General features: G+C 31.1%; 3 protein-coding genes across 9 annotated transcripts in view; 2 read left to right on the forward strand and 1 right to left on the reverse strand.

Annotated features, from left to right (window-relative positions):
* The first annotated feature begins 634 nt into the window (after positions 1 to 634).
* LOC108690357 (peptidyl-prolyl cis-trans isomerase 5) lies at positions 635 to 2,599 on the forward strand. The gene is made up of 4 exons (XM_018197602.1): positions 635 to 776; positions 987 to 1,194; positions 1,707 to 1,891; positions 2,094 to 2,599. The coding sequence occupies exons 1-4, from the start codon at positions 699 to 701 to the stop codon at positions 2,226 to 2,228; spliced, it is 606 nt and encodes a 201-aa protein (XP_018053091.1). The 5' UTR covers positions 635 to 698; the 3' UTR covers positions 2,229 to 2,599.
* A 451-nt stretch (positions 2,600 to 3,050) lies between these two features.
* Positions 3,051 to 5,688, forward strand: LOC108690376 (glutamyl-tRNA(Gln) amidotransferase subunit B, mitochondrial). The gene is made up of 10 exons (XM_018197633.1): positions 3,051 to 3,149; positions 3,308 to 3,455; positions 3,717 to 3,847; positions 3,918 to 4,090; positions 4,185 to 4,333; positions 4,458 to 4,690; positions 4,762 to 4,950; positions 5,026 to 5,162; positions 5,230 to 5,353; positions 5,450 to 5,688. Exons 3-10 carry the CDS (start codon positions 3,767 to 3,769, stop codon positions 5,663 to 5,665), a joined length of 1,302 nt encoding a protein of 433 aa, XP_018053122.1. The 5' UTR covers positions 3,051 to 3,149; positions 3,308 to 3,455; positions 3,717 to 3,766; the 3' UTR covers positions 5,666 to 5,688.
* Positions 5,689 to 6,023: 335 nt separating this feature from the next.
* Positions 6,024 to 11,378, reverse strand: part of LOC108690418 (protein phosphatase 1 regulatory subunit 12A) — an 18,217-nt gene continuing 12,862 nt past the window's right edge. For 6 of the 7 annotated variants that reach the window (XM_018197701.1, XM_018197702.1, XM_018197700.1 and 3 more), the window contains 3 exons: positions 9,729 to 10,052; positions 9,053 to 9,145; positions 7,180 to 7,253 (listed from right to left, as the gene is read on the reverse strand). In XM_018197701.1, coding sequence (XP_018053190.1) covers positions 9,053 to 9,145; positions 9,729 to 10,052 — 417 coding nt within the window. In that variant the 3' untranslated portion in view covers positions 7,180 to 7,253. Of the gene's footprint in view, positions 7,254 to 9,052; positions 9,146 to 9,728; positions 10,053 to 11,378 lie in introns of all 7 variants that reach the window. The other variant, XM_018197699.1, reaches the window with a different exon arrangement.

Consider the following 11,378-nt stretch of genomic DNA (forward strand, 5'->3'; position numbering starts at 1 on the left):
TACACATTAATAAAAATGGACATATTAATTTAATTTTAATAATAAAAGCACTATGAAGCAATTATTGTATTAAAAGTGATACTCACAGTTTTGTACTTAAGATCGTCTTAAATCGATTTAATAATTAAATATAAAAATGATTATTGTATTATATTATATTCTTGTTGAGATATTATCTTATTTATATATATATATATGTATTTTATCAATGCAGATTAACTTTAATTAATTTTTTCTTTTGTTCTTTAGCTTTAAAAATTAGAAAAAATAAAGAATAAATTATATTACCATACAAAATTAATTTACACGTGGAAACGGGCAATAGTCAATGACCCTGAATGAACTGTTCGATTCAATTCAATATGAAATCAAAAGGGACTATTAGACATGAGAATTGTCAATTTATCGTCCACATTCATGTTCTAAAGTTCGTTCTAAAGTTCCAGTTTCGATTTGCAGTTATATTTGACTATCAACCAAATTAAGCTAACTAAATACGTTTTATTCATTTATTCTCATATTCGCGGGCCCTTATGATGACTCGCTCGTTACGTTACCGCCGGGGAAACGAGCCAATTGGACGCTCCCACATTTCTAAACGTGCACACGCGTACTCGAGGCATCATCGCATCCGGTAGTGGTCTCTGACAGACCACTGCAGGATCAGACAGTGTGGTACTTTCATCGTTCATAGCATCATGAGGTTGTTGCTGCTCGTAGGCTGCTTGATAGCCGTTGTCTCCTGTGCGAGCAATGGGCCGAAAGTCACTGATAAGGTATGAAGTATCTAGATACCATTTGCAAAATATAAATTGTGAATACGTGGCATTTCGCCGGCGCGAGATATTTTTATTGCATGTATGGAAAAATCCGTGCGTCACTTACGAACGAACAATGCCTTTGTCCGGCAGTGTATATTCGCCGAATTCTCTCACAAAGAATCATTTACTTAATATTAATTAATGAATAATTTATCAAATTTTTAGGTATGGTTCGAAATCAAGATCGGCGATGAGGCTGCGGGTAGAGTAGAGATCGGTCTGTTCGGTAAAACCGTTCCGAAGACAGTCAAGAATTTCGTCGAGCTTGCCAAATTGCCAGAAGGTGAAGGATACAAGGGCAGCAAATTCCACAGAGTGATCAAAGACTTTATGATCCAAGGAGGTGACTTCACAAAAGGAGATGGCACTGGAGGTCTTTACTTTTAATTGTTTAGGTCAGATGTATTGTCTAAAAATTAGCTCCCGAGCTAACACCTCTTCATTGTCTTGTTAAGCAAGATAGAATAAACAAAAAGAATAAACACTAGAACTCTGTCCAGTAACTAGCTGTTCTAATATCTATTCTTTTTGTTTTCTTCTTGTCTCGTTCAATGGGACAGGGTGAGGTAATAGCAAATACTTTTTATTTGATGATACAAGTGTATGCACAGGTAACGTTTTATTTTTGTTACTGAATGTTAAAAAAGATAGAATGCAATGCTTGTGTTGATTTGTATTGTTATTCCTACCAATGTAGTTTTAATCTCGGTTCAACTTTTTCTACTTTTTCTAATAAAAATTAGAAAAAAAAAGTAAGCTGGGTCGAAATTAAAGTTGATTTACATTGGTAGAAACAGACATAAATGGAAAGCACTTAGTCGCTAGCTGAGTTTTGGACTGGTCTTGTTTAGCATAGATGCATTTGATTGCTGATCTATAATCTAGGTCGCAGCATCTATGGAGATCGCTTTGCGGATGAAAACTTCAAATTGAAGCATTACGGCGCTGGATGGCTTTCCATGGCCAATGCTGGCAAAGATACCAACGGGTCTCAATTCTTTATCACAGTTAAACAAACACCTTGGCTCGATGGTAGACATGTCGTCTTTGGCAAGATTATCAAAGGAATGGTAAGAACACTATTTACTTGTTATTATTATGATAATTTACTGAGAATATACTTTTTTACTTTACTCCATTAATTAAGTACACAAGGCTTGTTCTTTTCATTAATTTTTTTTATTTTTCCTCTTTCACTTTGGAGATAAAAAAAATAAAGGAAACAAAAAATGTTCAAAAAAGCAGATTTATAATTTCAATATTCTGTTGCAGGATATAGTGCGCAAGATTGAGCAAACGAGCACTGACTCACGAGATAAGCCACGCAAGGACATAGTCATCGCCGACAGCGGCGCGGAGACTGTGACAGAACCATTTAGTGTATCTAAGGATGACGCCACTGAGTAAATTTCAGCATTCGCCAACAGCCTCATTATTCTTTATTCCTTTATTTCTTACAAAACGATCTCTTTGGAACTGCATGGTTTTTGACAGCCTTGTTGGTTTTTCTAAATGAATGAGTGGCACTAATAATAATCTGTCATGATAACTGTTTAACAGTATTCTAATGACAGGATTAACAGGGAAAACGATTCGGCAACGATATCAACGAAAAGCGTTTTGTAAGGTCATAAAGTGTTAAAGCAACAATCAATAAGTAATAGAATGATTGTTTCTATTCTAATTGTTAAAAATTATGTATAACTCGCATTGCACAATACATTTTGTACGCAAACAGATTTTCTACATTCACAAATAAATGTAAGTTGTTTAAAGTATCGTCGTATGTGACTTTATTTCTCTTACATAAGAAAACTGAATCACATTGCCTCAGCAAATTGATTGATAAGATAAATGGCTGGATTGTCCCAGTTTCCAATCGTGTATTAAAGAAATAATTATACACATATAAACTTCAAAATTAATATTTTTAAAAGATTATTAATATAATATCAATGACAGCACAAAAATATCAAAATTATCAATTCTTACAAAATTATGGATATTAATAAATTTTTTAAAAATATTTTAAAAATATTTTAAATAAGATATATTCAAAATGGCGGTTCAATGAGCGGATCCATGCAATTTGCAATAGTGACGTACAAAATTCCCTGCGCTGCATACTTGTAGCAATTGGCAATTCTGAATTACTATTTTTCCTATGAAGAACGCGTGGCTTCTCTTCTGAATTTTTATGCTAGAAAATCAATGAAAAATGTTATCAGGTCAACAATGTCTTACCTTTGCGCATAAATGGATTCGAAAGCGAAACAACAATGTTTTGCGTTTTCTCTCAATCAAGAATCAAAAAGATATAAAAGTACGGTGAGTAATTAGGTTAGGCTATAATTATGTTTGTGAATATAAACAATATTTGTCGCTTTCAAGACATATAGTAGTATATTTTCATTAAATATTCATTAAATATTCGTGTTTCAGAGAGTCATAATTAAGTCATTAATTGTATTCTTTTTGATAATTAGAGAGAGATGGAAGTCTATTGTGGGTTTGGAGATCCATGCTCAGATTGCCACGGAATCAAAATTGTTTTCCAGTGCATCTACCAATTTTGCCAGCCCGGTTAACTCGTGCGTTTCATTCTTCGACTGTGCCACACCAGGAACATTACCTGTGAGTTATTAATAATCGGTTATAATGAAAAGACACCTGCTGAACATAAACTAACAGTAATATAAAATCAATATTATAATTTCTTATTCAACAATGTAAGTGTTACATACAACATGTGTTATATGTATATCACTATATGGGAAATGATAATATTGATGCAATATTATTATTAATTTATGTTTAGCAGAAATACTCTTTCTTGAATAAATAAAAATAATTAACTTTGCAAACTATTACAATAAATATTAATTATTGTCGTAGATATGTATATATTGTAGGTATTGAACAGGAAATGCGTAGAATCAACAGTGATGACTGCTTTAGCGCTATCCTGCCAATTGAATGAGACTTCTTTGTTTGAAAGGAAACATTACTTCTACGCAGACTTGCCTGTGAGTGATAAGTATCTATCATAAAATAGATACTTATCGTTATTGTTTTTATTAGTTGCAAATTATTTAGGCAGGATTTCAAATTACTCAACAAGGACAACCTATTGCTGTTAATGGTGAAATTAAGTTTCATGTTTTCACTCCAGGACTGCACAAATCTCCATATTTGAAATCTTCTAAAATTAAGCAGATTCAATTGGAGCAGGACAGTGGCAAAAGTTTGCATGACGAAAATGTAGCAAGGTATTGAGTTGATTGCTATTTGGTTCTGTTCGAAAATTAATAAAAATTGGGAGTATTTCAATTAAATTTTTTACTTGATATTTCTGTATCTTAGAAGTTTGATTGACCTTAATCGAGCTGGAATACCTTTGATGGAATTCGTGTTTGAACCAGACTTGGTCGATGGTGAGGAAGCGGCTGCGCTTGTAAAGGAGCTTGGATTTACGTTGCAATTACTGGGTGTCTGTAGCAACAAAATGGAAGGTTGTTTGCGAAAAATTATTTTCAATTTTATTATATTTTTATACAACTCTCTCTCTCTCTCTCTCTGTGTGTGTGTGTGTGTGTGTGTGTTATATCGGTTTTTTATTATCTTTATAAATTGTAGAAGGAGCACTTCGCGTGGACGCCAACGTTTCTGTAACCAATCGAGATAGTTTAGGCATTCGAACGGAAATAAAAAATATTGGAAGCGTGCGTGCTGTCGCTGCGGCCATTCAATATGAAATAAATAGGCATATTTCTATCCTTGAGATCGGTGATAAGATGTTCAATGAGACTCGTGCTTGGGATGCAGTGAACAAGAAAACTGTTCCTATGCGTGAAAAAGAAGACAAAGAAGTAACAGCATTTCGATTTTGCATTGCTACTCTTACATTATGAATTATTGAATTCACCTTAAATACTTTCAGGATTACCGATTTATGCCTGAAACAAATTTACCACCTTTACGCATACATCTTAGAGAAGATTTACCAAATAAAAACAATTTAGTTGATGCTGTAACACTAAAAAGACAGCTACCCGAGTTGCCGGAACAAATACGTCAGAGACTAAAGAATGATCTTAAGATATCTCCTGAAATAATTATAGCTTTAATGGTAAATCTTGTGTATGCTCTATAATGAAACAAAAAAAATATAAACATTTAAAAAAATATTTTATATTTTTTTTAGAGTGACTTTGCATTATTACAATTATTTAACAGAATAACAAGAAATAATGAGAATCGTAAACCGAAACTGGTCGCTAAATTTCTCGTTATGGAGCTGTTGACTTTTCTTTATAAAAATAAACTAACGATTGAATTTTGGTAAGCCTCTTCTTTTTAACTAAGATAATGTTTCAGAATAAAAAATACGTACTTCATAAATTTTCAGTGTACCACATGAAGATTTTATTGGTCAATTGATTGATTTATTACAAGACAATTTAATTAATTTAATAACGGCAAAAAAGATTTTGAAGGAATTAGTAATTGATTCAGATAAACTACCAAAGGAGGTAAAAATCTCATTTTTTCAAAAAATATGTGGTATTTAAAGCTTAAATATTTTTTTAACTTACATTCATATAATTAACTTTATTTATTACACATAGATTGTTAAAGAGCACAATTGGTTTCTGATATCAGATGAGAAACAATTAGAACAAATATGTTTAGAAATTATAGAAAAAAATCCAAAACTTGTATCAGCATATAAAAGTGGCAAGAAAAAATTGTTTAAAGTGTTAATGGGAGAAATGGCAAAAGTTACGGAACAACGTGCAGATATGGCTGTTGTTGCAAAAATTATGGAACGATTACTAAAATAGTATAAGTATGATAAAATGGAGAGGGAAGGAATTACTATAAATCTATTAATGAGTTAGTATTGTGAGATGATATATTGTAAATAAAAATAATTCGATTTTTTTATAAGCAGTTTTATATTGATTACTTACCTTTCATTGTATAAGACTCTGATAATTAATTAATTATATTATATAAGGATTTTTATCAATATAAATATTTTAAAGAATATATTATTACAGATATATAAAAGAATTCCCCCATAGACTTAAGTTTATAAAATAATAAAAATAGGTCCACACACACATATAAGTTTGTATTAAATATTTACACAAATATTTTCTAATAAACTTCATTACGAAATAACTACATTGAGTCATCATTTTTTTACAATTGTTTACAATAATATCATTAAAAAACATGCCAACTGTCAATTACACATTCCATTATTCAATATTTATAAATTCGTCTTTATCCAGAACATATTGGACAATCATTATTGGTGTTGCTATAAGAAAATAATAGGTAACAGCATTTTATATTGGACAAGTAGTTAAAAATAATAACACAGATTTTCTACATCAACAGTTTGAACTGAAGTTACCACAGCTCTAACATACAGTAATTTTAGCACTTTAAGGAGTTAAAAATCCCGATGTGTCTAAAGTATATTTTACATATCTGTGATATTATATAAGAAAATGTATTATATTACAGAGTAATTAAAAACATTTACTCCCGTATATGCATCAAATTTCTGCTTATACTGCAAAAATGGCAATGATGGAAGGATTTACAAATTGCAGTCTTCAGAAAAAGGCCACTTGAGTAGCAAGGTCATGTTCTTTGACTCCTTTATCACCGTAATTTAATCAGGAGTAACAGATATATCGTTTATTGCTTCGAATGTAAACAGTTTCGATATATTATGGATTTGTTTGTATGTAGTCAGAGTGTTTCACAAAAACTTACTTCGCGAGTAAAAATTCTTTTTTTCAAATTACTAAAATGCCACATCACCATTGTCTATTTGTTTGTATTTACAAAATGTTCTTATAAAGAATCAACATTGATAACGCGATTTGTTAAAAAAGAAAACTGTCCGTAAAGATTAACAGTTCTTTTCTTTCTTTTCTAATAGTCAAATAAAATAAACCTGACTTTTTTTTACTATAAAGCATTAAATTGATTTTATATAGTGGATTATAAAATTTATCTTTCTGACATTATAAAAAGTAATTCCACAAAGTAAAATTCCTCTAAGTCTTTTACAATCAAGTATTCACAATCTAAGAATAGGAGTAACATTTCTTTTCGCCTTTGGCACAGCCATGCGATTAATTGATCTCATAATTGGAATAAGTTAAATAACTATAAAGATAAATTCATCGATAGCATGACGCAAGATTTGTAAGAATACTAGCGATAATGATGATGCTGCTATAATTAAAGCAATTCATTCAACATAGTTGTAATACAACTTAAAATTTCATTACGATGTGTAGTTGAGACTACAAGATTTTTTTATTTGGATAATTTGCTGATTACTCTGATCAAGGCACCATTTTCATCTTTTAGCCTCTGATTTTCGCATTTTAGTTGGTCCATCACCTAGAAAAAAAAATATCACACTAATTCTTAAGCATTAATTAAGAACACAGTAGAGGAAAATACAAAGAAATAATGCCGTTATAGACGGAATAATTTCAGTGCTCACAAAACAACAGGAGGATAAATGGAAAGAGGCACTCACAAATATTACTGCAACCAAAAGTCATTAAAGTATTCGGGTAATGTATATACTAGCAAAAAATTAATAAATGTTCAGATATTGATACAGATAAGAGAACTGAAAAATGATCGCGAATAGCAAAAGCGTTTCATCAATTTATGATCATCGTATTATATATAATACCAGAATCATAAACTTTATTTCTTTCAAGTTAATCATTGCATTTGTACACAAGTATTCCTTCATAATTATTTATATTTAATTAATATTGCATTGATATTGATAAATAGCTCAAATTGTTTAGATACAAATCCGACTCTTGAATAAAATTTTCATACATACAAATATTCTACAAAAATGTTCGCAAATTTATCCTCAAACTTATACGCAATCTAAAAGTGAGACTTAATTAGCGAATAATTAAGACAATTTAGATGACGCACAATTATTCTTATCTTATTGATACAATATTGATATTGATATATTTGACTTCAAGTTGTAGGGGTATTTCATATGCAAGAAATAATTTTATGTTACAATTGCAACTATCATTTGTCATATTTTTTGTTGAGCACTTTTTGAATACTACAAAATAATATCGTTGATACGAAAGCTTTCTAATGCATACCACGGAATAATGATGAGTATGCAATATTATACGTAAAGTTAAAGAGGGATTAATGTCAATTTTATGGATTGGACTATTTTTTAAAGTCTATAAAGTGCAATAAAGTGCAACAATTTAACATTTAACATGCTTCCTTAGAGAGAAAGAGAGAGAGAGACAGAGGTGAAAATCTAAGTTAATACAGTGTAATATGTGTTGATATTTTAACAGTCGAATATATATATATATTTTGGGAATTGAATAACTTTCACACAGTTATGATTAAGATAAATAAACTGAAAAGAATAATTAACTGCAGAGTCATGGCTTTGTTTTTATGTGAAACACGTGCTAAAATGATCGATGCTTGATGATGGCATTCAATTTACTGATGTTATTCTGCATGTTGGATGATGGTTTTATAAGGAGGAAAGTTTCCTAAAATTAAAATTGTGGTAGCTATATTCATTCCTATATGTATCTTATAAATGACAGACTGCGTTCTTTCTCTTGTTAAAAATTTGTTTTTCGTTTTTAGTAAATGTATTATTAAATAATTTATTTATAACATGCATCACACAATTAGCCGGGATAATTTATTATAATTGTCACGTTTGGAATTTGGAACATCTTGAATAATTTTATACATATATAAAATATGTTATATACGTAATTATATGCGTAAAATAATTGCCTTGATAATACATTGCAGAAATAAAAGTGTTCACACAAGAAGTATCACACAAGAAGATACATAAATGTACAATATTGATTGCAATACTTAGAATAAGACATATGTATTATAGAAAGCCTGAAGTCTCTCTTTTATAAAAATAAATTGATACCTTTAATTAAAAATTGATTAATGGTACGCGTTATATATTGGAATGTATTTTGCAAAGCTGATTTGTACGATAAGTATGATGAGTGGTATCATTTCTGTTTTAATATTGGCGATCGGAACACAAAATTATAATTAATCATTCGATTAAAAGAGTAATTAATTAATTAATGTTGTACGTAAGATACGAAGTCTATCGTAAACGCAGATGCTGTCATTGTGTCCTTTACCTATTTAGTATTGGTGAGTTTGGATACGACGCGGGTAAGTGCCCGATTTTCGGCTTTCAATCTCTCATTTTCAGCTTTGAGTTTTTGCAATTGCTGTAAACAGTTAAATAATTAGCCTAAAATCCCCGCCATTGTTTTTGCGAGTCCCAAAATAGCCAAAAACAAATAACTAATTCGCGTTCCATTAACAGATGAATAAACCGTGTTCCCCGCTAAATTCCCTGCTAAAACTATGCTGGAAGTTCTGAGAAGCGGAACTCAGTGAAAATACAAAATGGATTACTGAAAATTATTGTATCTCGCGAAAAAAAGAGAAAATGAGTATCAATTGGAAATAGAGAATAAGAAAGAGAGTAAAGCGCCAATTTGCGTAAAATTGCCAGGTAAGGAAAAGCATATAACCGAAGCGATCGGGTACTTCGTACAAAAATACTCATTGCTGTTTTTGCTTGCCGCTAGCAGTCACAGCAACACAAGAAAAAAAGAGATGACGGTGTGTAACTAACTAAAAAATCTAAAATTGTATATATACTGATACGTATATTCGTACACAAAATCACAGACAATTGTGTCTTCTCATCATTCAATTCAATGTATGAAAGCATTTCTTCTATTCGCTTTCACATACATAACAGATTCATAATGTAGGAAGTGTATCAAATCTCTGCGAACTTACCTTCAATTCTTCTTCCATCTCTGAAAGTTTCCTCTCCATGGCTCGCCTTTCCCTTTTCTCTGCCTCAGAGAGAATTACTTTATTTTGGTTGATTTGCATTTTTTCCAATAAATGCCTAACTTCCTTTAATTGTTCGTCGGAGCGCTTCAGTTTATCCTTTAACCTTTCATTCTCGACTTGAGATTCCTCGTATAATTTTTTATAATCTAATTCACCGTTTTCGGAACTATTGGATTTTAATCTGATTGGTGTTGATGAGGCTTCTGATGATAGCGAAGATATCGAACCTAATCTAGTGGCTCTCCCAGAACGATCGTTTCCGCTCTAAAAGAAAAAAAATATTAAACGTAAATTTTTATTACAATGTATCATTTAAAATTTTTATCATTCTAAAAAAATTATAATCTGTAATATTAATAAAAATTGAGTAATATGAATTTAATAATATAATATTCGATAATATTACTGAATGTTATATTATTAAATCCATGTTTATATAATTTATTTACGTATATAAAATATATTTAAATAAAAAGAAAATAATAGTTTAATAAAAACTATTATTTGAAAATATTCTAAAATCCTGGAAGTTTTATAAGAGATTTATAACAGATTTAAAATGCGAAAATCAAGGAAATTGCTTACAGCATATCCCTCAGAACTAGTTAAACTTTGTAGACTGGAACTTCTCGAACTGATATTAAGACTCGGTTTTATCTTTGATCTCTTAAAACTTTCGGTTTTTTGCATATGTGGCCGAGTGTTTACGTTTAGATTTAAATAATTATAACTGGGAGATGGACTCAGATTCAAAGGACTGACAGCTGTGTGAGAAGGTAAAGTCACACCACCATATCCCGTTGACGTTCCACCATATGTCGTGAAAAGATTCTGATAATTCGGACTGTTCGTAGACTTCGTGAAAGGAGTTGTTCGAAATAAGTCGCTACTCTTTTTATTCTTATTCAAAAAATTAGATCCGGAATATAGATTTGGAGATTTTACGCCCAATAATCCCGCGTTAAATGTTAAATTATTTGGATTTAATGAGAGCAAACCACCGATCCGTGACCTGTTTCCAAAAATTGATTGCCCATTTGTTGACGCTTGAGCTCGTAAGCCTGCAGCTGTTGTTGGCTTAGTCTGTGCTCCCTTTCTGTACGAAGACATGGTTTGCGTCACGTGCGAAATGTTATTACGAGGCACTACAGCATCGGCAACTTTTTCCGCGAGATTCGTAATATTCACATAAATGGTTTGCGAAAGGTTTTATTACAGCCTGCGATATTTTAAACGCAAACTTTTTTCGATTTTTAGAGCGGAGCGTGTATACGCCACGGATAAGAATCGATAGACTGACTGGGCAGGGGAACCCAAGACATCAGGCAGTTCACTTTAAAGCATTACTACTATGCGCTATTTTTGGAATGCACGCGGAGACGCACACAAATATCAAGGTTGTGTGTTTCGGAGAATAAATGCAGCTTATACCGTAGTTTAAATGGTTTTTTTTCAACACAATGGCTTAAATATAGACGCATTTATAAATAAATAATATGTAGATACTATGATATATCTAATTTTATAATCGGAATAAGTTCAAAGAGAACGAGTATAAATTTCGTAATATTAGATAATAGCCGTCATATA

This window comes from Atta colombica, unplaced genomic scaffold (assembly GCF_001594045.1).
Source record: "Atta colombica isolate Treedump-2 unplaced genomic scaffold, Acol1.0 scaffold32, whole genome shotgun sequence".
Lineage (NCBI taxonomy): Eukaryota > Metazoa > Arthropoda > Insecta > Hymenoptera > Formicidae > Atta > Atta colombica.

What these genes read in the sequence shown, in the direction of transcription:
- LOC108690357 (XM_018197602.1), top strand. Translation starts at nt 699, where the DNA reads ATGAGGTTGTTGCTGCTCGTAGGCTGCTTGATAGCCGTTGTCTCCTGT. An exon ending in GGCCGAAAGTCACTGATAAG is followed by an intron (nt 777 to 986) that starts GTATGAAGTATC and finishes TCAAATTTTTAG; the next exon opens with GTATGGTTCGAAATCAAGAT. An exon ending in GCAAGATTATCAAAGGAATG is followed by an intron (nt 1,892 to 2,093) that starts GTAAGAACACTA and finishes ATTCTGTTGCAG; the next exon opens with GATATAGTGCGCAAGATTGA.
- LOC108690376 (XM_018197633.1), top strand. Translation starts at nt 3,767, where the DNA reads ATGACTGCTTTAGCGCTATCCTGCCAATTGAATGAGACTTCTTTGTTT. An exon ending in CTGTAGCAACAAAATGGAAG is followed by an intron (nt 4,334 to 4,457) that starts GTTGTTTGCGAA and finishes TATAAATTGTAG; the next exon opens with AAGGAGCACTTCGCGTGGAC. An exon ending in GTGAAAAAGAAGACAAAGAA is followed by an intron (nt 4,691 to 4,761) that starts GTAACAGCATTT and finishes AAATACTTTCAG; the next exon opens with GATTACCGATTTATGCCTGA.